The 26,883-nt window shown below is 42.9% G+C and overlaps 2 protein-coding genes across 2 annotated transcripts in view; one reads left to right on the forward strand and one right to left on the reverse strand.

Moving 5' to 3' along the window:
- LOC124798189 (geranylgeranyl transferase type-2 subunit beta) overlaps nucleotides 1-17,589 on the reverse strand; it is a gene marked incomplete at its 5' end in the record, with an annotated part of 67,554 nt that extends 49,965 nt beyond the window's left edge. The window contains 3 exon segments of the mRNA XM_047261486.1: nucleotides 16,577-16,774; nucleotides 17,093-17,200; nucleotides 17,277-17,589. Of these exon segments, the coding sequence (XP_047117442.1) occupies nucleotides 16,577-16,774; nucleotides 17,093-17,200; nucleotides 17,277-17,279 (309 nt within the window).
- A 166-nt stretch (nucleotides 17,590-17,755) lies between these two features.
- Nucleotides 17,756-26,883, forward strand: part of LOC124798191 (RNA-binding protein 8A) — a 49,582-nt gene continuing 40,454 nt past the window's right edge. Inside the window, exon 1 of the mRNA XM_047261487.1 lies at nucleotides 17,756-17,927. Coding sequence (XP_047117443.1) covers nucleotides 17,867-17,927 — 61 coding nt within the window. The 5' untranslated portion in view covers nucleotides 17,756-17,866. The remainder of the gene's footprint in view (nucleotides 17,928-26,883) is intronic.

Genomic DNA, 26,883 nt, shown 5'->3' on the forward strand with positions numbered 1-26,883 from the left:
AATCTAGTATGACTAGAGCACTGGTAACAAGGAGCGGTCATGCAAGTGTAATCTTGGCATGGAGGGGTAGTGGTCCAGCAAGTACTGTTTCATCTCCGAGTGAGTAGACGTCTTATCTGCACCTGCAGATCTGTGCATAAAATCATCAGAGTGAATGTTGAGTAAGCAATCAATTTTCTACCAAAATGGTCAGACAGTTCATTCCCTGGGATACCCACATGGCATGGAGGTGGACAACTGAACATTGAGTACTGTCTGGATCAGACTCACAGGGTAACAAAAAACAGTACCATTCATCAAAATCCTGGAGACTGCTCACTGAGTCTCTATAAATTAAAATGGGAGTCAATGGATATCTATTCAATAAAATACAGGGCTCTGTTGATGGCTTTCAGCTTCACACAAAAACAACAAATGTTGTTCCTGACCAGGGGTGAGATATAAAATCATATCTCCTCCTACCCATGGTTTCAGAGCAGTTAGTGTAAATGAAGGTAGCATCCTGATACTACCGAAAAACTAAAAGGAACAGATGACAAAAGATCATGAGTGTGACTGAAATTTTAGGTCCTTGAAATGGATTGTTTCTAATTCATGGACTGAGTATTAACCAAGGAGCTGTGCCTGGGAACGCGTGGGGAGTGTATTCTAAGGCGCATAGGCATAGGTCCCAGTAGATAGTCTTGAAGAGAATTCCAACTGGTAAACCCACCCGAGAGTGAACGCCCCCTGTATGAAAAATAATTTGGTCAGTATGATAACAAGAAAATTGTTATATGGTAATTGCGCAAGTGAGAAAGTGTAGGTTGATCAAAACTGAAGAGGTAAGATTCTCACTTCAACAAGGAGACTTCTAGAGGAGTAGCCCAGAAGGTGCCTGTAACCAGTCTTACTTCACAATGATGTACTAGGTAAATCAAGTTCAGGGCTGAACTGAAAATGCCACTGAGCAGTAAACCCGGCAACCAAAGTCCAGTTGGGACAAGGCCAAGACCCAGTAATTACAGAGTAGAGTAGCGCATTCTGTCAGACAAGAAAGGTGGGCAAGGAACCAGAATGCATTCAGCTTTTTCATGCAGCTGGTCTTAAGTGGACAAATATGGGGCAGCCATGTGAGCTTTTTACCAAACAGGAGTCCCAAAAATCAGAACTGAGCAACAACATTGACGTGCTAAGTACCCAAGTTCTGCATCACGATAAATTGTGGTACGACAGCAGAGTTACATAATTCATGTTTTCGTGGGACAAAACTGTCATCCGAGGGATAGGGTTCAACTGGAGCCCCTCTGGACGGCTCCTTGGAGCTAGTGTTCCGCCAAGGTTACCCATTGTTAGCTATACCAAATGCAGGACTCAACGACACACAATGGGGTAGTTCCTGACCCAACAGAGGTCAGTAGCCCATCCATGGTGGTGGTGATGACGAATGTAACACTCAACATGGAGCCCTGAGAGATGTCTTTCCCTTGAACCTGTGGGGAGCTACATTCCAGCTCAACCCCAAAAACATTGTCAGGATAAAAACTGATTAATAAAAATTAATATGGAGTCTCAAAAGTAAACTGTGATGGAGACAAGCTGTGACATACGCCTGAAGTAGGTAAAAAAAGATTGCAGTAAAATGTTGGCATTTAGAAAAATCCTGCCGGAGAGTTGTCTTCAGCCTAAGCAAATGTTTAATTGAGAAGCATCCCTCCCAGAATCCATGCTGATAGGGGGGAAAAAAAGGTACCAAGCATAATCTGTGGGCTACAATTCTTTCAAGCTGGTTGCAGAGAATTATAGTGAGGTGGTAGCCACTGATGGATGTTGGGTTTTTGTCCAATTTAAGGATTGGGATGATGACACTATCCTTCCACTGCAAAAGGAGAACATGTTATAGCCAAACACAAGACACTAAGCATATGGAGTCTGTGATGTATTCTGTGATCAGAAGTTGGATTATCTGATCGTGAACTTAATCAGGACCTGGAGCTGTATCTTGTAACGAGCCATGAGTTCTGACTCAGTGAAAGGCTCACTATTTAATTCAGCATTATTTTGGCCTGAGTTGCCAGAGTTGGCAGTCATGTGTGCGAGAGGTGTGCTGGCTTGTTTGTATCAGTGGTGTGTTTTCTCTTTTGCTGATGACGGTTGTGGCCAAAAGCACTGTGTAAACGTATTTTAATTGTGTGTGCATGCAGCTTAACATGTCTTCTTTATGGTAAGTAGTAATCTATCTAATCTATCTTTTCCTGCACTGCTGAGGTTGGTTGGTTTGAAAGAGGGGAGGAGGAACCAAACTGCCAGGTCATCGGCCCCTCATTCAGATTAAAATAATTTCACAAGGGTGCGAGTAAAATAATCGAGACATACAAAACACAGCTGGAAGAAAGGAGAAGACCACAAGAATGACAGAAGGGCAACAAACACTAAAATGGACAAAATCGGACTAGAAACCCACAATGGGAAATATGTAGACGAGATAAAAACAAGAGAGTAGATTACCATGGCTGGCTGACCATGAGAATAAGAAGGAGAAGCCAGCCACTCTGCAACATATTAAAACCGCCACCCTAAAAGCACTAGGGTGAAGGACACAGAGGGACAAAGGACACAAGCTAAAACTTAGGTCAAATGGTAAAACCCACCCTCATGAATAAAATGTAAAACTAAAGGTGCTGTTGAGGCATTGTCACCCAACATCAAAGGTAGGGTGCTGGGAAAGTTAAAAGTCCACCGCGGAGCAGCTGAAAGTGGGCAGTCCAGCAAGAGGGGGACGACCACCATTTGTGGGCCACAGCAACACCAAGGTGGGTCCTCGCAGCGGAGGAGGTAACCATGCGTTAGCCATGTATGGCCAATGGGGAGCCGGCAGAGGGCAACTGATTCCTTGCGAGAAGACCGCATGAAAGACTTCCAAACATTTGTAGTCTCCTTAATGACACGCAGTTTGTTGAGTTTACTGTTACGCCATTCCGCTTCCCAAAGCTGAAAAACCCTGCGGCATAAGACAGAATGCAGGTCAGTTTCGGAGATGCCCATCTCCAGAAGCAGTTTCTGCGTAGTCTGTTGGCAAGTTCGTAGCCTGGGATTCCGATGTGTCCTGGGATCCACATAAACACCACTGAACAATGGTACCATTCCAGAACATAGATGGACTTCTGAATGGACGCTACCAAAGGATGGCGAGGGTGGCACTGGTCGATAGCTTGTAGGCTGCTCAAGGAGTCACTACGCTCAAGAGCACAAGATGTGGCCGCCAGATCTGCAGTGAAAACACTGCAGCCATCTGGCAAGCAGTGCTGTTCAATATGTCCTCCATGAACATATGCAAAGCCTGCGTGACCATCAGCCATCGAGCTGTCAGTGTAAACCAATTCATGGCTTTGGTACATGTCGAGAATTGAGAGGAAGTGATAGTGGAAAGCCACAGGGTTAACGGAGGTGTACGTGAATGGACCTCGAGGAGAGGTGGTAATGGGAAAGACTTCAGACCGCACAGAAGGGACCAGACGCAAACCACAATCGTAAGCTGTGATTGGTTGGTTTAAAAGGGGGGAGGGACCAAACTGTGAGGTCATCAGTCCTGTGTTCCCAGTAGAACAATTACCAAAGGGAACGAAGAACCCAAAGACGACGTACATCACAATAACAGGAGAAAGGAAGAACTAGAAGAATGACAGGACAACAAACACTACAATGGCAAAACAGGACAAGAAAACCACAGAGAGAGGCAAGAAACAGCGAGAAGAAATTAAAAACAAGAAAGCAGATTACCATGGCTGGCTGACCACGAGAATAAAAAAGGAGAAGCTAGGCACTCTGCAACACATTAAAACCTCCACCCTAAAGGCCCTAGCGTGGAGGACTCAGAGGGACAAAGGACATGCGCTACAACTCAGATCAAACCAACCCTCACAAATAAAACGTAAAACTAAAGCTGTTGTTGAGGCATTGTCGCCCAACGCCGAAGGTAGAGTGCTGGGAAAGTTAAAAAGTCGACCGCAGTGTGGCTAAAAGTGGGCAGTCCAGCATGAGGTGGATGACTGTCATTTGGGAGCCACAGCGACACTGAGATGGGTCCTCGCAATGGAGGAGGTAACCATGTGTGAGCCACTTATGGCCAATGCGGAGCCGACAAGGGACAACTGACATTCACAGTCTCCTTAATGACAAACAGTTTGTTGTGCATACTGTTATGCCACTCCGTCTCCCAAAGATGAAAAGCCTTGTGGTGTAAGACAGAGTGCAGGTCAGTTTCAGAGATGCCCACCTCCAGGTGCAATTTCCGTGTAGCTTGTTTGGCCAGCCTGTCAGCAAGTTTGTAGCCTGGGATTCTGACATGTCCTGGGGTCCACACAAACACCACTGAATGACTGGACTGTTCCAGGGCAGAGATAGACTCCTGGATGTTTACTACCAAAGGATGGTGACAGTAGCACAGGTCGACAGCTTGTAAGCTGCTCAGGGAGTCAGAACAGAGAAGAAATGACTTACCAGAACAGAAACAGATGTACTGAAGTGCACTAGATATGGCCACAAGCTCTGCAGTGAACACACTGCAGCCAGCGGGCAAGGGATGCTGTTCAATATGGCCTCTGTGGACATAAGCAAAGCCAACATTACCATCAGCCATCGAGCTGTCAGTGTAAACAACTTCAGAGCCCCGGAACACGTCAAGAATTGAGAGGAAATGACAGCGGAGAGTGGTGGGGTTAATGGAGTCCTAAGGGCCATGCAAAAGGTCCAGATGAAGCTTCGGCCAAGGTGTACACCATGGAGGTGTACATGAATGGACCTCAAGTAGAGGTGGTAAAGGGAAGGACTCCAGTTCAGAGAGAAGGGATTGCACACAAACCGCAATCTTGAGCCCTGACCTGCACCGCCAATGCGGGAGATGAACTGCTGCAGGTGGGAAAAGGAGATGGTAATTCAGATGCTCAGGAGAACTACAAATGTGTGCAACATAACTAGCAAGCAGTTGCGCATGTCGGATCCGCAATGGAGGGATTCTGGCCTCTACGAGGACACTGGTCACCGGACTCATTCTAAAACCTCCCATCACTAGATGAAAGCCACAGTGGTGCACTGGGTCAAGTAAACGCAACGCTGAGGGCACCGCTGAACTGTAAGCCAGACTCCCATAGTCAGGGTGAGATTGAACAAGAGCTCTGTGTAGAGCTATCTGCACCCCAGTTGGTGTTGCTCAGGCAGCGGAGAGCACTGAGGTGCTGCCACCAAACCTGCTTATGCTGACAAAGGTGAGGTAGCCAAGTCAATCGGGCATTGAAAACCAGTCCTAAGAATCGATACGTCTCCACTACAGTGAGTGGATCATCATTCAGATAAAGTTCAGGTTCCAGATGAATGGTACAATGCCAACAGACTTTGTGTCTGAAAACTAGAAGCTGTGGGCTAGAGACCACGACTGCGCCTTGTGAATAGCTCCCTGTAGGTGCCACTCAGCATCTCCATTTCTGCAGGAGCAATACGAAATGCAGAAGTCATCCGCATACACAGAAGGGGAGACCGATGGCCCTACAGCTGCTGCTAGTCCATTAATGGCCACTAAAAAGAGAGATACACTCAATACGGAGGGCTGCGGAATGCCATTCTCCTGAATACGGTCAGAACTATGGGAGGCACCAACTTGGACACAGAAAGTACAGAATGACAGGAATTTTTGGATAAAAATTGGGAGCAGGCCCCAGAGACCACACTCATACAATGTGGAAAGGATATGATATCACCAGGTCACGTCGTATGTTTTACATAAGTCAAAAAAAGATGGTAACCAGGTGTTGGCAACTGGAAAAGGCTGTTCGGAAGGCAGACTCGAGGGATACTAAATTATCAGTGGTAGGGTGACCCGGGTGGAAGCCGCCCTGACATGGAGCCAGTAGGCTACGTGACTCCAGGACCCAACACAACCTAACCGCCGACACACCATACGTTCCAGCAGCTTACAGAGAACATTGGTGAGGCCGATGGGCAGATCCTTATCCACATCAAGCAGATTTTTACTGGGTTTTAGCACCGGAATGATGCTGCTCTCCTGCCACTGTGATGGAAAGACGCCATCACACCACATCTGGTTGAAGATGATGATGAGATATCGCTTGTAGTCAGACGAGAGATGTTTCATCATCTGACTGTGGATCCGATCCGACCCAGGAGCTGTGTCAGGGCAATGTGCAAGGGCGCTGAGGAGCTCCCACTCTGTAAATGGGGCGTTATAGGGTTCACTGTGGCTTGTAGTGAACGAGAGGGCTTTCCTTTCCATCCACAGTCTGAGGGTCTGAAAGGCTTGGGGGGTAGTTCTCTGAGGCAGAGGCTCGAGCATAGTGTTCAGCAAAGTGCTCAGCATTCATGTTTGTGTCAGTACATTACAAGCTGTTGATGTTAATGTCAGGGATACCTATTGGGGCCTGGTACCCAAAAAGAAGCCTGATCTTCATCCAGACTTGGGAAGGTGACGTATGGCACCCAATGGTTGACACATACCTCTCCTAACACTCCTGTTTGTGTCGTTTTATAAGCTGGCGAAAGCAGACACGGAGCCGCTCAAAGGTTATTAGGTGCTCTAGGGAAGTGTGCTGCTTATGTCACTGCAGAGCTTGCCAACACTCTTTAATTGCCTCAGTGACTTCCAGCAACCACCAAGGGACTGTCTTCATCGGGGGCACCCTAAAGAACGAGTGATCACATTTTCCACTGGAGAAACGATCGTTGTAGTGACCTGCTCAATGACGACATCAATGGCACCATGTGGAGGAGATTCAGCGGTGACAGCAGGGGTGAAGGCTTCCAAGTCTGCCTTGTTTAAGGCCCATATGGGCAGGCATCTGTGGGCATGATGCCGGGGGAGTGACAGGAAGATGGGGAAGCGGTCACTACCACACAGGTTGTCAAGTGCTCTCCAATGGATAGATGGGAGAAGGCCAGGACTACAAACCGAGAGATCAATGCTCGGATATGTGCCATGTGCCACACTGAAATGTGTGGGGCACCTGTATTTAAGAGGCAGAGGTCGAGCTGTGACAGTAAACTTTTGACCTTCCTACCTTGGCCAGTAAACATGGCACTACCCCACAAGGTGTTACGCGCGTTAAAATCTCCCAAAAGTAGGAAAGGTTTAGGGAGATGATCAATCAGTGCATCCAATACATTCAGGGGTACTGCACCATCTGGAGGAAGATATACATTGCAGACAGTTATTTCCTGCATCATCCTTATCCTGACAGCCAAAGCTTAAGGGGGTTTGAAGGGGCACAGGTTTACTACATACTGAGTTTAGGACATAGACACAAACTCCAAAATGGCTGTGAGCACTATGGGACTTAACTACTGTGGTCATCAGTCCCCTAGAACTTAGAACTACTTAAACCTAACTAACCTAAGGACATCACACACATCCATGCCCGAGGCAGGATTCGAACCTGCGACCGTAGCAGTCGCGCGGTTCCGGACTGCGCACCTAGAACCACTAGACCACCGTGGCCGGCACACAAACTCCACCTGACACACTATTATAGTTGCTACGGTTCCTGTAATATCCCTTATAGCCACGGAGGGCAGGGGTCCGGATTGCTGGGAACCAAGTTTCCTGGAGGGCAATGCAGAAAGCATATGGCAACTGTTAAGCTTTACACCTGTGTTAAGCTTTACACCTGTGTAAAGCTTAACAGTTGCCGTAGCTCAGCCAGGTGGCAGAAACAACCACCACAATTCCACTGGAGGATTACGTGATCGTGAGACTGGGAAGGCATGAAACACTCAATGGGGCAGTCTATGTCTCAAGGTCACCTGTTGACACAAGATGAGTAATTGTGCAATTGACATCCATTGTGTCTGAGGGCCCAGCGACATCTAGGTCCTCAGCGGATGCCAGAATCTCCACCTCATCCTCAGACACAGAACCTGTAGGTAGCAGTGGTGCGGGCGCCATCGCAGTGCCTCGGTTCTTGGGGGTCTTTTTCTTTTTAGGTTTCTCTCACTGCTCCTTAGATTTGTCCAGCTGGGAGGGCTTCACTGATTTAGTCTCAGGGGCTGCGGAGGACCGTGAAGCCCTACGACCTACATGTGGCTGCTTCAGCCACTGTCGGGTGTCAGCTTTGCCACTGCTAGGAACTTGGGAAGGGAGTGACCCAATGGATCCCTTCCTGGCGGGAGGAGATGAAGAAGACTTACGCTTCTATGGTTGAGAAGTGGGGACTGACGTTCCCCATAGTTAGGGGGGGGGGGAGGGGGGGAGGGTGTGAGGTGTTGCTCCTGAAGTAGGTTGTGCAGGAGCAACAGGGAGGGAAGTGTCCTCCACCATCAAGGGGGTAGGTGGAGTCTGACGGCTCTGAGAGCCAACTGTACAATGTTCAGGGTTATGAAGGCTAGAGAACAGGAGGATAAGTTCAACTCACTCTTAATTCTTCAATAGGTAGCCGGATAAGAAGAGGATGCTGACACTGTCACTAAGTGGGTTGTGCGGTGTTTAGCAAGAACAGCTGCACAAGCAGAAATACCACCATGGGAGGAGATGATGTTTATCTTTGGAGGCCCGTAAACTACAGAATTTGGTCCACATCTGGGATGAAGAAATATGCATTCCCAAGGAGGAGAGAGAGTACTCTGAGTGTTCCTTCTTACTGTGTTTAATTAGGTAGCAATTCACTGCACTATGATGCATAAATGTGATGAGGGCAGTCTGTGAGTGATGTTGCTTGAAACATTTAGGGCCCTTCAATGGTCCTAAATAATTTTTGCAATGTATGGCTAGCCTTGTGCATGCTCAAAGCATGGCTGTCTGTGGAGAGATCCATTCATGCTATGCCCAACAGAAGAGCTTAAATCACACCACATAGCCACACCTTCTCCAGATCAGCTACATCCCACCCTCACAGTGGTGGCAAAGAGACTGAGGACCATGCTGTGTGCCCTGGCCATACACTTCCCCTCTAGCTTCCCAGAGGAGCCAAGCTATGGACTCTAGCTCAGCAGAGGATGGCAGGGAGAGGGGGGAGAGGGGGGGGGGGGAGGTATGTAAGAATGTACCCAGCAGAAGAGAGAAATCAGACATCACAACTATCTGAAGATTGTAACGAGTCATGTTTGCTGAAATACTGCATCATTTGGAAGATGCTACCCAGCTGAATATCTGAAATTGTTTCTAAATCACCATACTCCAGGAAAACGTAAACTCATACATCGGTACATACATAACAAGAACATTAAAAATTGGAGCAATTATGAAAGAGAAAGTAAGACTGGTGGATCAATATCAAGTATGTGCAGACAGACTTTTTACAATAAGCTTCCAAACAGCATAACAAACATAAAAGTGTTGTCCGCCTTCAGGAATAAATCAAAGCAGTGCATGACTCCTGTTTGCCTAAATGCCCGTATGAAATAGTCAAATTTAAATTCCAATAACAGACAATACCTGTATAGGATATCTCACATGAATGTTTACTGCTGCTGCTTTCTGAGTGCATTTTTTCCAGATACAATGATAGTTGTATCTGCTACCACTGATGGAAGAAATACCAAGTTAAATGTGATGTCAAGTGGTGCTATATCTGTTGTTTTACTGCTTCCTATGATGTATGACTTTCTGCTGCTTGCCACAAAAATTCCAATAACAAACGTAATATACAGGCTGGCCCATAATTATGTATATGTTGTTTCAGAGACTGCTAGTAACAGCACTTGAATGTAAAATTGAACATAAACAAGTTGCTCTCATACCTTTCGTTACAAGAATTTTAATCTCTGATCTCCATGGCACTGGTTCGCCAATGCACCATCCAACCTGATACATGCATGGAGAGGAAGAGCAACACTGTCACAAGCAGCATGACACACCTGTACTAGTATCCTGTGGAACTCGTGTTACAGTTTCCTGTACTTTGGCCAAACTGCGCATGTAATGTTGACACACTTTGTCTTTTAGAACACTCCATTAGAAAAAGTCAGGTGGTGTCCGATTGGGAGAACGAGCTGACCACTTGACAGCCATAAGTCGACTGATTCAGCCACTCTCGCACTGGTACGGCACCACCTTGCTGCCACCGTAGGTCATTAATGTCTTATTGTGCAGACAGTAAAAGTCACCTTTGAGAGTTTGGCTTCCCAGGGAATGAGCTAACGGCTTCCAACACACGAGCTCTGTTACTATCGGTATGCATACACCGGGGCCTACCTGCTCCCTTCACATGCAAAACACTACCAGTAGCATCAAATTTATTGTTTATTCTTGCAACTGTTAACACAGAAGGTCCACTGTCTCCAAACTTGACTGCCTTCCTCCATCTTACCTCAACGTAACTGTTTGCTGCAGAATATACAATGCACACGCTGTTCCAGACAAAACCGTCCAGCCATGCTGCCTGGCATACACTAATGGTTCTACGTCTAGTGACCATTATCCCCACTCCCAGGCTATATAGTGTCATCCAGAATTACAAATACTGCAGCCAATCAATCATCATTTACATAATTAGGGGCCACTGTGTACCATGGAGTGTGCATCAACTTTCGGTGAATCAATGCCTCACAGAAATATGGTTATGATGAGCGGCACAAACAGCCTGAGTAGGTTTTTCCATACTTTCTCTAATTGGTAAAGCAAATGCTGATATGGTTTCTTTGAAGAGACCATGACAGACCTTTACTTTCACATGTTTGTAGTGTGTTCATTATCCCCTTAGTTCTATGCAACTATACTTTCGGCACTCTAATATTGTTAACTCTTATTTTTTGTGGTCCTTGTTCTGAATGTATTTCAACAATTGCTGTGCACTCACAAGAATAGCATAGAATACTTTGTGAAATAAGAGATAATTGCTGTTTTGGTGACACCCATGATATAATAATTCTTCCTATTTTCTTTTATTTAAACACATCACAAAGACAGATTTTACAACTAACCATTTCAACTACAATCATCTCAAAACACTGAAGCACAAGGACTAGGGCAGGAAATGAGGAAATTCCTGGTCAGGAGAAACCTAATAGTATCAAACATCAGCCCTAATTTGAGAACAATTTTCTGAGAATGTAGATTTGGAGCACAGGATTGTGTTGTTGTGAATCACAGATTGCAGGAGAACCAGAACACAAGACAACTGAACTGTTTGACATGTGCTGCTATAGAAGGTTAGTTACATTAAAAATTGAAGTAATCATTGAATAAAACAAACTTTTTTCTCTTTCTTAAATTTTAGTAACGCATCAATCCGTGTCAAATCAACAAAATTTTGAGCGAAAATTTACCTTGACCTCTTAGATTCTGATGAAACTTGAGTACCTAGTGTTCCTACATAGTTATGAATGAGAACCATACATTTTTTTCCGTGATTTAATTAAAATTTTATTAGGCCTTAAATCTTAAAATTGCTACACCTTGGAGTGTCAGGAAATAGATGACATACAGACCTGGAAAATGTGTCATTTTAAAGCTCTTTAATGGACTTCCATTTGGTATGCAACATGATGGTTTTAAATTTTTTTTGGAAGTTCAATAAATTTTAGTTTTCTAAACCAGACATACTTTAAAAATTTTGAATAATCACAAAATTTCCTTGCACTATACTCTTACACCTCTCAAAGTTTCTTTTGGGATCATCATGGGATCAGGTCATACAAGGAGTAAATCCACAACATTAACGCATTCCCGAATCACGTCAGGTGAGACTGATGACGCCATACTGCAAAATGCGTAACTACATCACAAAATTTGTGGCATCCTGTGTGAACGGTAGCTCACAGTGTCACTACAGAATGTCACAATTTGTCCACGTGTACCTGTATTTGCCTTTCAGACACACGTTTTTTATGGCTCTATCCAAAATTTCAAAATATATGGGGTGAATTCAGGCATGAATCACTATTTTTTTTTTAAATTCTACGTTCTTCCTGTTTGATTTTAGTAACTTTTAACACATGTAAAGGAAATCTATCATTAGGAGAAAGTGACAAGGATTGAGGTAATTAATGCTTCTACAGATGTGCTCTCTCTCCATGCTGGGCGCTGCTTTGGGTATATGGCTCGGCTGTGCAGGGAGACCATGTTCCGGCTGCTGTGAAACACTTATAACCCCATTTTACAGGAACTACATGGCAAAAAAATTAGGTTTTCACCCATCTTACAATTTTATATCTTTGCTCCATAAATAACTAAATTTCTTTTTGTTATTCCTCACAGTTACTGTGCCACATAAAACTGAGTAATGCAATGGACAAAATTTTGAAGAGTTTGCAGAGATAAAATCGCATTGCATAGATTTTGCACATGGTTAATTTTAGCCAATACAATGCCGCAAATAAAATCTAGACAAGATATCATAATTTTATTTAAAACTGACAGCAGAACGATATCTCACTTTATTCTCGAGATTTTGGTTTTCATATCCAACAGACGGTTACGTGTGGTGAGGATCAGGAATCGTGTAATCATAAAAAGCGTCATATTTCATAAATGGTTCATACTGAAACAAAGTCTTTTGTACAGGATACATGCAAAGGGAAACATACGTCGTACAATAAACGCCTGAAAATTTTTTTCCGCTAGATATGACAGTAGGTCGTCCACAGTAGGGTACGGATCGGCAAAACAGTACATGCTAACAAGATGGGAACACTGAGATGTCAATCTAGTTATATCATATAAACCACTCACTTTTCTATATACGATAATTTTCCTCAATATCATGAACAGCTCTACCTAAAAGTTCCAGGTTATAACCACACCGCACTTTAGCATCTTTCTTGCTTTTAAACATTCTTGGCATTGTCCAAAATCACCCAACACAGTACACACTTTTGTAAAAACCATAATTATTTTATAATTTTACAAGAAAAACTTGTATAGCAATTGTCTCAATGCTTTAGGCTACTGATCTTATTGACAATCCCTGTTATAATATTTTTTCACTCTTTGCAACAATAGAAAGTTTCTACTTGATAATACTGTGTGAACTTTCACCAATGAAACTATTCCTCCTCCTCAGACATTTACCCATGTAAACATTCGACACAAAATAAAAGTTGCAGAATGCAACAAATACAACCTCGGGCTTAACCCTTAGTTGGTAACATGTGAAAAATTACAAAATCCTTCATCTTCTATGTTGGTCCATCATGACTTTATTGCAAAACAACGAAGTTCATTTATGAAACACATTGGAGAAACAGTACAAGAGTCACAATTAGTTGTGTATTGTGATTTTTCAGAGAACTACTCATATCTGATGCAGGATGACGTCCAGAGCTATTATTGGACACGTCAGCAAGCCACTGTTCACTCATTTGTTGTGTACTACAAAGGAAAAACAGAAACAGAACATCTCAGTTATGTTGTTATTTCACACTGTCTTGAACATAACCCTCTGGCTGTCTAGTGCTTCCAGAAAAAACTCAGTGAATTCTCAAGAAAACACTTTGAACCTACAAAAATATACTACTTTTCTGATGGTGCTGCTGCTCAGTACCAAGAAAAACTATTTAAATCTATGTTTTCATCAAGCTGATTTTGGTATAGAGGCTGAATGGCAGCAACAGCTCATTGAAATGGAGTTGGGAGCACATTCAAGAGGTTGGCAACACATCGCCCATATGACAATCAAATTCTTATACCTCGGCAGCTATTCAACTGGAAAGTGGAAAATCTCTCTGGAGTAAATTTTACATTTGTAACTCAGGACGAATACACAGAGACAGCCACATTTCTGAACAGTTGCTTCAGCAGAGCATTAATACATTCACTCCTGTAGTTCCAATTATGACAAAAATCTTTTTCAAGATATTCTCATATGCTCAAAGTTCATTACAACAGTTGACCACTAGACCCCAAGAAACACTGTCATTACCAGGTATAAATGGATACATAAATACAGTGTATAAAATCAAGTGATGGCTTGCATACATTTTGGGGAAAGACGAAGATGATGATGAACTACAGATGACATTTCCTCATGCATGTGGTCCATCTCCTTCTATTGCACACACTGACAAGGGAACCTCCCCATCGCACCCCCCTCAGACTTAGTTATAACTTGGCACAGTGGATAGGCCTTGAAAAATGGAACACAGATCAATCGAGAAAACAGGAATTAGTTGTGTGGATCTATGAAAAAAATAAGCAAAATATACAAATTGAGTAGTCCATGCAAAACATAGGCAACATCAATGAGAATGTGAGTTGAGGAGTGCCGTGGTCCTGTGGTTAGGGTGAGCAGCTGCGGAACAAGAGGTCATTGGTTCAAGTCTTCCCTCGCGTAAAAAGTTTAATTTTTTATTTTCAGACAATTATTATCCGTCCGTCCATAATCTTTTCATCACTTTTTTGGGTGTGATTATCACATCCACAAGAAAACCTAAATCGAGCAAGGTAGAAGAATCTTTTTACCCATTTTACCCAAGTGTACAAGTTAGGTGGGTCGACAACATATTCTTGTCATGTGACGCACATGCCGTCACCAGTGTCGTATAGAATACATCAGACATGGTTTCCTGTGGAGGAATCGTTTGACCTATGACCTTGCGATCAAATGTTTTCGGTTCCCGTTGGAGAGACATGTCCTTTCGTCTACTAATCGCACGGTTTTGCGGTGCAGTCGCAAAACACAGACACTAAACTTATTACAGTGAACAGAGACGTCAATGAACGAACGGACAGATCATAACTTTGCGAAAATGAAGTACATAAAATTTTTATTCGAGGGAAGACTTGAACGAAGGACTTCTCGCTCCGCAAGTGCTCACACTAACCACGGGAGCAAGGCGCTCCTGAGCTCACCCCGTCCTTCATGTTGCCTATGTTGCACATGGACTACTCAGTTTGTACAGTTTGCTTTTTTTTTTTCATAATTCCACACAACTTCTTCCTGTTTTCTCGATTGATCTGTGTTCCGTTTTTCAAGGCCTATCCACTGTGCCAACTGATAACTAAATCTGAGGGGGGTGCGATGGGGAGGTTCATTTGTGAGAAGTCACATATGTGGATTCATGTGATGGATGTTCTACGTAAGGTGAACCCAGAGACTCCAATAGGCCAAATATACACCTTGCCTGAAAATGACATGTTCAAAACCAACAGAGCCATTACAGTTAATTCCAATTTATAAGATATTGTGATAAATACAGCTAGAAGATGACAATTTTCAACTCCAGGGTGTAGCAATTTTTAATGAAAATTCGAAAATTCAAGGCTTAGTAAATTTTTAATTAAACTGCCTTCAACAACACCATTAAGCTATTGTACCTGTATAAAGTCTGTACTTTCACTTTCAAGTGGGGAGGGGGGGGGGGGGGGCGGGGGGCTTCAGTGCCTTCTACAAGTAAGATAGCACCAAACTCAACAAATTCCATAAACACGCAGGGATTGCTGAATTGGATGTTTAGTCTGAGAAAATACAAGGTTTTGTTGAAAACATCTTCAACAGCCTTAGTGTACCTATGAAACTATAAATGTACTCAGCAAGGATATCGAAGACAAGATTAAGCTAATTGCAGCGCACACCATTTAAGCAACCATTCACCCCTTGCTCTAGATGCGAATGGGATATGAAAAAAGCCCTAATAAGCTGGTAGAGTGGGCAGAAACATCTGCCATTCATTTCACTGTGGTTTGTATAGTACACATGTAGATACTTCCCCGACTATATGCCTACTTATTGGTTCCCTACCTCTGTAAGCAAAAGTCTCTAGCATTGGGACAATCTCACACCTGCAGCAACAGAGTACCAAAGTACAAGGTGGAAAATGTTACCAACAGTGATTTTTAACCCCCTGACTTGAGAAGTCAGAGTTTCAGCACCAAAATGGAGAGTACGAAAGTGGGATGAACAAATCTATGGAGACCAATTTTCTGTATGTATTGCATTTGTGTTTGTTAGTGATGTAGCAAACTGATCATTATTACAACAGCATGAAAGATTAAAAGAAATGCAAAAGGGAGGGAGCAATTAGGGACATGAATAGTTGATAACAGAATGAGCAACATCTGAAGAAAAGTGCAAAGAATGTATTTTTTTTCTGGCAGTTGCGATTCTGAATTTTCCCCCCGTAGGTACTGATATATATGAATTAATTCTAAAAAATACTATGACAACAATAGTGTCACATTGGGGCAAACTGTAATTTTGTTTAACTTACAATTGGCATTGTTATCATCATCATCATAATCTCTCTCTCTCTCCCTCTCTCTCTCTCTCTCTCTCTCTCTCTCTCTCTCACTGGACTCGCATTCGGGAGGACAACGGTTCAATCCCGTCTCCAGCCATCCTGATTTAGGTTTTCCGTGATTTCCCTAAATCGTTTCAGGCAAATGCCGGGATGGTTCCTATGAAGAGGGCACGGCCGATTTCCTTCCCCATCCTTCCCTAACCCGAGCTTGCACTCCATCCCTAATGACCTCGTTGTCGACGGGACGTTAAACAACACTAACCTAACCCTAACCTCTCTCTCTCTCTCTCTCTCTCTCTCTCTCTCTCTCTCTCTCTCTCACACACACACACACACACACACACACACACACACACACACACACACACACACACACACACACAAACAAACAAACACACAAATTTTTCTAGTAGCTTACCTGAACAGCGCTTAATGTATAAAGCAAATGAGGGTCATGTCCAACACTTGCTGATATTCCTCCAGATTCATCCTGGCACATCCTAATGAAATCCAAAATTTCTTGCTTATTCATTCTGTCTAAATTACCCATTAGCTCAATAGCAGTTAAGCCCCAGTACATTCCAGACATTCGCAGGTACTCAGTCATACAGTACTCCTGCAAGTGAAAAACTACATCATATCATTTCATGCATATAACGGCAGACTATTAACAATATTCACTACGTATGAAAAAGATAGACGAAAAGGAAACACTAATTCTCACATCTACACATACGTGGTTACTTATTTCATCCAGACTTACGGTTCACGCCGAAGGAATCGAGTTAACAACTGATAAATGGAAATACGAAAGTTTTGGTAACTACTAAACTGATATAACGAAATACAGCTATTGTCTAGCATATTACTAAAACTATATTATGCCATTATAGTTGCTGGTAAAAGTGAATGATCATTTTTCACGATCACTTACATATTCGTCTTTATTCATTCCATAAGAAGCGATGTAATCTGAATGCTTCTGTAGCAGCAATTCTTTTGGATGACTGTCATTCAATGCGACATCTTTCACAAGTGCAGCCTGCAGACGAAATTTTTCCTGCGTAAGTATACCAAACGAAAGACACCACGACCAATTAAAACGAATTATAACTCACCATGTCTTTCCGGCGACTTTATGTCTGTGACAGTTTTATTTCAAATTACGAACACTCGCAAAAACTAACAAATTGTAAAAAAATTAAATTTTTCCCTAACCTCAACAACATAATCACCCAACTACTACCCGAATGTAAACACTACCAAGTGCCAAAGTTAAAAAAGACGTACACTTCGACATGGGACAGCTATCTTTGCTATGGAAATTTGAAAATCTGTGAATATTTCTTTAATTTTTATTTACTCCTACGTAGCAGCCATACCACGCTATATAATAACTTAATATGAAAAGCTGATGATTCTACCCTCGAACTTCTTTTAAAACTGTAGGACGAAAACCTTAGCTGATTTCCTAAATTAGAAAATAAATACAAATCGTATTACACAACACAAAGAATAACTCCATTTAAAAAGCCAATAAAATTTATGTAAAATAAATGTATGCATTATCGTAGATGACCAGTGTGTGTAGTATATTCATATTACAGTCTTTGGAGAAGTTGTTGCTGGTAGTAGTGTGCCGGGTTGTTTTTGCTAGAAGACGAAGTTTTTGTCTGTTGTTATCAAATTAGCAGTAGTAGTTTTGAGGATGGCTGATGTTCTGGACATAGATAACGCTGAAGAGTTTGAAGTTGATGACGAAGGCGATCGTAAGTAATGTTTAACCCTCTTACTATGTGACTAACATAGAGCTTTCATATCCATATGTGTATGTTAGCTTTGTATCCTTGCGTATATATCCGTTGTGTATTGCGTTATTCCAGACCAATAAATTCGTTCTAAAAAATAAAAAAACCCATTGTGGTATAATATTCACCACTCTCGCTCATTTGTGGATGACGCGTGATAGTTGCCGTGCTGGTTTTCTCATGACCAAACGTAGATGCCGTCCCACAGTTCGATATTACGCCTCCGTTTGTTTCGTCATAGATGCATTCATTTTCGCTCCTTGCTCTCTCATTATTGATGATTAAGAAGGCTTACAGCGATTTTCCTCGGTATCTCAATTGGGGTGTTGTAACCCCGTCGATGCCCCGTTTATTACAATTCCTGTTACGCTACAGACATTTTAATTTTTGTCTATTATCGACCCATCTGTGTTTTGATCGTTGACGGAGATTGACTTGCAAGGTAATCGATTTGCTATTTAAGTTTTCCACATTTATAATTAACAAAAAAACACAAAATAAAAACCAACTACTCCAAAAATGGAAATACTGAAGCGTCCGATCCCACCCGTCTGCTTTGACCCATGACGTCACAAATATGGCGGAAAAAAAACAAACACACACACTTTCCACAAGAAGCCTAATGACACTAACGGGACAAGCGCGGGAAATGGGGTGTTTTGGTTGGGGGGCAAACTAAATATATTCAAATTTGGGTCTAGTGTAGCAGGGGATACAACCCGTCGGCTTTGGACAATGACGTCACAAGTCGCCAGAGAGCAGTTTACCATTTTCGCTTTTGCTGTTATGTTTCAGTTTCGTTTTTTTACTGATTGCTTAATAAAGTGGATCTGTTTATTCTGTCTCGTGAGATTTTTTTTTTAAAGCCAAAAAACACTTATCAGCTACTGAAGGGAGCTACAACACTAAGAAGAATCGCTTCTCGTTTGGCGACTTGTGACGTCATTGCCCAAAGCCGACGGGTTGTATCCCCTGCTACACTAGTCCCACAAATTTAGACGCCTTGCGTAGCTACAACGTGTAAGTGAAGACAGCCATGCATGAATACCCACCCACCTCCCCAGGGGTCGTAACCCCTGCAACCCAAAGAAGATAAAGATGCTTCAGTAGCTGATTAGTGTTTTTTGTCTTTTTTAAAAAAAATCTCACGGGATAGAACGAACCGATCAGAAAGATAAATATAATAAACTAAAACAGAAATTCGAGGAAACAGATAATTAAAATAAGTAATAAGTGTTTTTAAATTTTAAAAAAAATCTCACGAGATAGAACGAACGGATCAGAAAAGTAAATAAAATAAGATAAAGCAGAACTGGAGACAGCCACACTCAAACCAAACTCCGCTCCGTCATGACGTCACACACGACAACACCCTTACGTCACGGGTCAAAGCCGACGCATTGGATCGGACGCTTCTGTCGACCCCCAAAAATTATCATCACACCACAACTATCGATACCACAAAACCAATATCTAAAACAACAAAAACTGGAATCTGACACTTCACTTGACCTATATAGGTCAACAGCAACTTACGATACCAAACACACACAGCTACGACGACACACTGGAATCGGACACTTCACTTGACCTATATAGGTCAACATCAACTCACGATACCAAAACACACGTAGCTACGATGACAAATTGCAATCGGTCACTTCCCATGACCTATGCAGCTCAAATACAACTGATGATACAGAAAAATTTGAAATCGAGTACTTTTCCCTAAGATACATAAATTAACCACAAGTGCCAATACCAAAACATCAGCCACCAACACCAAATAAAAACCCCAACGAACATAACAACACGCAAACAACAGACCCCAAAAAACAACTACTTACCTTTACAAAAAGCTCCAGTACTTCACGCTAACCCCTAACTTGCATGTTCTGCTCGCATATGTCGCATTTCACTGTCTCCGTCACAAGCCCAAAAAGTTGCAGGAGCTTAATGATGGACAACATGTCGTCCCCCATTTAAGCCCGCAGACGCGCACTAGTACGCTTAAAAGTCATATCCATACCTAACAAAAGAACGTCAAGTGTCAAAGCCGATGGGTGGGACTGAACGCCTCCGTTGACCCAAATCTAGTTCACCTCGATCTCTACAGGAGAGGTATTTCACCTTAAATTTTAAAGTAAAACAGTATCTTCCATAAAGCAGAATACCTGGTATTTCTTTAGTGTCAGTGTCATAAAAATTATACAATTGTTCTTATCCATGTGGGTATTAGTAAGTTATCCATGTGGGTATTAGTAAGCTTCTCCTCTGTTCTTCTTAGCAAGTAGCCTAGGTCTTAAAAGGAAAAAAAAATAATACCACCCACTCCAATTTGTTGAGTATAAGAGACACAAGAGTTTGACTCAACAAACTTGCAGAAAGATGACACAGTTCTTCCTTTATCTTCTGCTATTGTTATTCATGTGGATCACAGCAAGGAAAAAGTACTGAAAATACTTACCAGGTAGTGTTGCTCACTGATGAGTTACATTCTCCAAGTGTTATCCTTGAAATACTTATGGTCACTTTTTTTCTAATCAGCTAGATTTACTTTGACCCCTGTTATTATGAAGTTATAATCTTCATCATGTTGAGTACCACAGCTAACTGACACTAGGCTAATATTAATAATCAATGAAAACCTCCATAGCTGCATTATTAGACATTTACTGTTTTATACAGGGTTCATTTTTGGAACATTAGTATGCCCAGTTGTGCCATTATCGTGCTATAAATGGTCTGTTTGTTATGTAGAAACAAAATCTGGGAATAATGATCACAGAAATTTTGCTGACTGCCTGGCAGCAACAAGACATTTCTTAGCAGACTGTGTCTAGTGTACACAACATGCCATGCCTATTCACTAGACTTCTGTTAGGTGGTTGGCAGATTGTTTGTATTCATTGTTTTGAAAAAAATTTTGGTTGACCCCTTTCTTTGGGTCCCAGTGTTGTAATGCCAGTATTAAACCATGATACGGCATGTGTTTTCCGTTCTTGTCTACCATGTATGTCATATAGGCCTACGTACGTACAAGCTTTCCTGTGATAACTGGGATATGAGCTACAGGTCCTCCAAATTTTCGTTTCAATTTCTGAGTAGTTCTTGACTGTCTGCAGTCATAGTTGACATTTATTTTACCAACATATTTGTGGAATTAATTTTTTTTTTTTTTTTTTCCAACTCATAGACATTGATCCCTCACAATCTTTCTCTAATTTAGCTTGAAACCCTGCCAGGAGATACAAGAGATTTTGCACTCATGAGTAGTGGGAGTAGAGGTAACTAATAGTGTATAGCATACAATTTCATTATTAAATGGCAACAGTGTATTATGGAAATGATTTTGAGATGCAAGCAGCAATCTGGAGGGGCATAAAAGGGGAACGGATTGCAGTGTACAGGTGGGGAGAGAGACGAACAGTGTCTGGTGGAGTGTTCAGGGACTAGCCTGCCAACAGGTGCACTGTCAGATCTTCAGCCACCGAGGCGGGGGAAAAAAGGAACAAAAAAGGAGAGGAGCGGGGAAAGATGGGTGGATGCATAGACAGAGGGCTGCAAATAAAGAGGGGGGGGGGAGATAAAAATGGGGAGGAGATGATAGAACAGAGGTAATGGAATATGTGTGGTTGAGGGTGTGGGGACAGTATGTTACCGTATGTTGAGGCCAAGATAATTACAAGAGTGGAGAATGTGTTGTAAGGATAACACCCATCTGTGTGGTTCAGAAAAGCTGTTGGTGGAGGGAAGAATCCAGATGACTCTGGTAGTGAAGCAACCATTGAAATCAAGTGTCTTATGTTCAGCCGCAGTTTGGTGGTGGGCATTCATCCTTGTGGACAGTTGGTTGGTAGTCTTACCAACATAAAAAGTTGCGTAATGATTGCCACAGATCTCATAAATGACATAGCTGCTTTCACAGGTTGTCTGGCCCCTGATGAGACAGGATAAACCTGTGACAGGACTGCAGTAGGAAGTGCTGGGTATATGGATTGGCCAGGGGATATGATCCTTGTGACAAGGGGTAGGAATTGTGAGTGGCATAGGCATGGACTAGGATGTTGTGGAGGTTGGGGGGGTGACAGAACACTGGTTGAGGAGGGGTGGGAAGTATCTCCGGTAGGATATACCTCATTTCAGGGCACAATGATAGGTAATCGAAGCCCTGGCAAAGGATGTGATTCAGTTGTTCGAGTATCAGGTAGTACTGGGTGATAAAGGGTACACTTCTTCGTGGCTGGTTCTTCGGTGTAGTGGGGATCTGAGGGGAAATGGCACAGGACTGTTTGCGAAGTAGGTCTGGGAGATAATGCTTCTCTGTGAAGACCTTGTTGAGACTTTCAGCATACTGAGCAAGGGAATTTTAGTCACTGCAGCTACACAGTTTCCGGGTGGCCAGGGTATATGGGATATATATATATATATAAAAAAAACAAAGATGATGTGACTTACCAAATGAAAGTGCTGGCAGGTCGACAGACACACAAACATACACACAAAATTCAAGCTTTCGCAACAAACTGTTGCCTCAGGAAAGTCCGCCGCTCGTGGTCTCGCGGTAGCGTTCTCGCTTCCCGAGCACGGGGTCCCGGGTTCGATTCCCGGCGGGGTCAGGGATTTTCACCTGCCTCGAGATGACTGGGTGTTTGTGTTGTCCTCATCATTTCATCATCATCCAGGAAAGTGGCGAAATTGGACTGAGCAAAGATTGGATAATTGTACGGGCGCTGATAACCACGCGGTTGAGCGCCCCAAAAAACCAAACATCATCATCATCATCATCTCATCAGGAAAGAGGGAAGGAGAGGGAAAGACGAAAGGAAGTGGGTTTTAAGGGAGAGGGTAAGGAGTCATTCCAATCCCGGGAGCGAAAGACTTACCTTAGGGGGAAAAAAGGACGGGTATACACTCGCGCGCGCACACACACACAAATCCATCCACACATATACAGACACAAGCAGACTTTTTTTTTTTTTTGAAAGTGAGGCAGCTGTCAAAATGCAGGTACTGTTGGTGGTTGGTGGGGACAGATGTGCTGATAAAGGCATCAGAGAAGAGGAGGTCTACATCTAGGAAGATGTCACACTGGATTGAGGACCAGGTGAAATGGGAGAGGTGTTGAGGTTGTGAAGGAACAAAGATTGGGTGTCTTGGCCCTGTGTCCAGATCATGAAGAAATCATCAATGAACCTGAACTAGGCTAGGGTTTGGTGTTTTGGGAGGTTAGGAAGGTCTCCTAGAGATGGGCCATAAAAAGGTTGGCATAGGAGGATGCCAATTTGTTAACATACCTTCCCTTTGAATGAGAAGTAGTCGTGTGTTAGGATAAAGTTAGTAAGATGTGTGAGGAGTGGGATAGTGGGTTTAGAGTTTGAAGGACGTTGGGAAAATCAGTGTTCAGTAGCCTTCAATAGACCCTGGTCTTAGTGCTATTGAACACCACCTGCCCAGTCCATCCAGCCACCTACTGCAGTCCTGTCACAGGTTTATCCTATCCCATCAGGGGTCAGGCCACCTGTGAAAGCAGCTATGTCATTTATCATCTCTGCTGCAATCATTGCGTAGCTTTTTATAATGTTATGACCACCAACCAGATGTCTACAAGGATGAACAGCCACTGCCAAACTGTGGCAAAGAGCAGTGTAGACCACTGTGTGGCACAACATGCAGCTGAACATAACACACTTAATTTCAATGGTTGCTCACTACCAGAGCCATCTGGATCCTTCTCTCCACCACCATCTTTCCTGAACCATGCAGATGGGTGTTACCCTCACAACACATTCTCCACTCCTGTAATTATCCCGGCCTCAACCTATAGTAACATACTGACCACAAACCCTCAACCCAACATTTTCCACCCCCCTCTATCCTATCATCTCCTCCCCATTCTCATCTCCCACCCTCTTTATTTGCAGCTCTCTGCCAATGCAGCCACCCATCTTTCCCCACCCCTCTCCTTTTTTGTTAATTTTTTTCTCCACCTCACTGCCTCAAGACCTCCTGACACTGCACCTGTTGGCAGTCTAGCCCCTGCTTACTCCACCAGACAGCGTGTGTTTCTTCCCTGACCCATACTTTACTATCCCTTCCTCTTCTCCACCCCCTCTGCTTGCATCCAACATGATGTTGCATCCCGGTCAGAGATGCTGGAGTTGGCGGTCTTTGTGTGTGTGTGTGTGTGTGTGTGTGTGTGTGTGTGTGTGTGTGTGTGTGTGTGTGTGTGTGTGTGTGTTCTGTACAGACTAAGTCTGTGGGTGAAATCTTTATCTGAGTGTCTTTTAATTGTGCTCTCTGCAACTTGACTTTTCTTCTTTATGGTGAGGAGAATCTGTTTTTTCCTACATTCTCATAGTTCTACCTGCAGTTTCCATTGTCGGAAAGGACTCCGAGTAATATAAAAAAAATTTAGGAAGTCATGCTGTTGCAAGGCAATTCAGCCACCACTTTCAAATCTCAAAGATTTGTTTTAAGGGGTCCAGGGCATACACATCTCACTCAGTGGAATAGGAACCCTACTCATAATGGACATATATTGGATCTAAAGGCAACAAATAAACCTGACCTCTTTGAGGATGTTCACATCGAAACTGGTATCAGTGACCACTATCCGATTGTGGCAGCAATGATTACCAGAGTACAAAGGACAACCAAAACAACCAGAAAGATATGTATGTTCAGTAGACTAGATAAAAATAATCAGTAGCGTCATATCTATCTCAATGAGTTACTTGAAACTTTCAGCACAGGTCAGGAGCACATATAGGAACTCTGGCTTAAGCTTAAAAGAATAGTTGATCATCCACTGGACAGATATTACCGAGTAGAACAGTTCATAATGGAACAGAACCTCCATGGTAAAGGAACTACTAAAGAAACAGAGATTACTGCATGATAGGTGTAAAACAAAGCGTAGTGCTGTAGATAGAGAGATGCTGAATGAAACACGTTTGGTTGTCAAGAGAGCAATCCGTGTTGCCTTCAATGACTACCATAGCAGAATATTGTCAAATGACATTTCACAAAGTCCAAAGAAATTCTGGTTGTATGTATAAGCTGTTAGTTGCACCAAAGTTAGTGTTCAGTCCCTAGTGAATGAGACAGGAACTGAAACTGAGGGTAGCAAAGCAAAATCTGAAATGCTTAACTCCGTTTTTAATTGTTCCTTTACAAAGGATACCCCCCCCCCCATGAACCATGGACCTTGCCGTTGGTGGGGAGGCTTGCGTGCCTCAGCGATACAGATAGCCATACCGTAGGTGCAACCACAACAGAAGGGTATCTGTTGAGAGGCGAGACAAACGTGTAGTTCCTGAAGAGGGGCAGCAGTCTTTTCAGTAGTTGCAAGGGCAACAGTCTGGATGATTGACTGATCTGGCCTTGTAACACTAACCAAAATGGCGTTGCTGTACTGGTACTGCAAACGGCTGAAAGCAAGGGGAAACTACGGCCGTAATTTTGTGCCGAGGGCATGCAGCTTTACTGTATGGTTAAATGATGATGGCGTCCTCTTGTGTAAAATATTCTGGAGGTAAAATAGTCCCCCATTCGGATCTCCGGGCGGGGACTATTCAAGAGGATGTCGTTATCAGGAGAAAGAAAACTGGCATTCTACGGATCGGAGCGTGGAATGTCAGATCCCTTAATCGGGCAGGTAGGTTAGAAAATTTTAAAAGGGAAATGGATAGCTTAAAGTTAGATATAGTGGGAATTAGTGAAGTTCGGTGGCAGGAGGTACAAGACTTCTGGTCAGGTGACTATAGGGTTATAAACACAAAATCAAATAGGGGTAATGCAGGACTAGGTTTAATAATGAATAGGAAAATAGGAATGCGGGGAAGTTACTACAAACAGCATAGTGAATGCATTATTGTGGCCAAGATAGATACGAAACCCACACCTACTACAGTAGTACAAGTTTATATGCCAACTAGCTCTGCAGATGACGAAGAAATTGAAGAAATGTATGATGAAATATAAGAAATTATTCAGATAGTGAAGGGAGACGAAAATTTAATAGTCATGGGTGACTGGAATTCGAGTGTAGGAAAAGGGAGAGAAGGAAACATAGTAGGTGAATATGGATTGGGCCTAAGAAATGAAAGAGGAAGTCGCCTGGTAGAATTTTGCACATAGCACAACATAATCATAGCTAACACTTGGTTTAAGAATCATGAAAGAAGGTTGTATACATGGAAGAACCCTGGAGATACTAAAAGGCATCAGATAGATTATATAATGGTAAGACAGAGATTTAGGAACCAGGTTTTAAATTGTAAGACATTTCCAGGAGCAGATGGGGACTCTGACCACAATCTATTGGTTATGACCTGTAGATTAAAACTGAAGAAACTGCAAAAAGGTGGGAATTTAAGGAGATGGGACCTGGATAAACTGAAAGAACCAGAGGTTGTACAGAGTTTCAGGGAGAGCATAAGGGAACAATTGACAGGAATGGGGGAAAGAAATACAGTAGAAGAAGAATGGGTAGCTTTGAGGGATGAAGTAGTGAAGGCAGCAGAGGATCAAGTAGGTAAAAAGGCGAGGGCTAGTAGAAATCCTTGGGTGACAGAAGAAATACTGAATTTAATTGATGAAAGGAGAAAATATAAAAATGCAGTAAATGAAGCAGGCAAAAAGGAATACAAACGTCTCAAAAATGAGATCGACAGGAAGTGCAAAGTGGCTAAGCAGGCATGGCTAGAGGACAAATGCAAGGATGTAGAGGCTTATCTCACTAGAGGTAAGATAGATACTGCCGACAGGAAAATTAGAGAGACCTTCAGAGAAAAGAGAACCACTTGTATGAATATCAAAAGCTCAGATGGAAATCCAGTTCTAAGCAAAGAAGGGAAAGCAGAAAGGTGGAAGGAGTATATAGAGGGTCTATACAAGGGCGATGTACTTGAGG

Source organism: Schistocerca piceifrons, chromosome 5 (genome assembly GCF_021461385.2).
Source record: "Schistocerca piceifrons isolate TAMUIC-IGC-003096 chromosome 5, iqSchPice1.1, whole genome shotgun sequence".
Lineage (NCBI taxonomy): Eukaryota > Metazoa > Arthropoda > Insecta > Orthoptera > Acrididae > Schistocerca > Schistocerca piceifrons.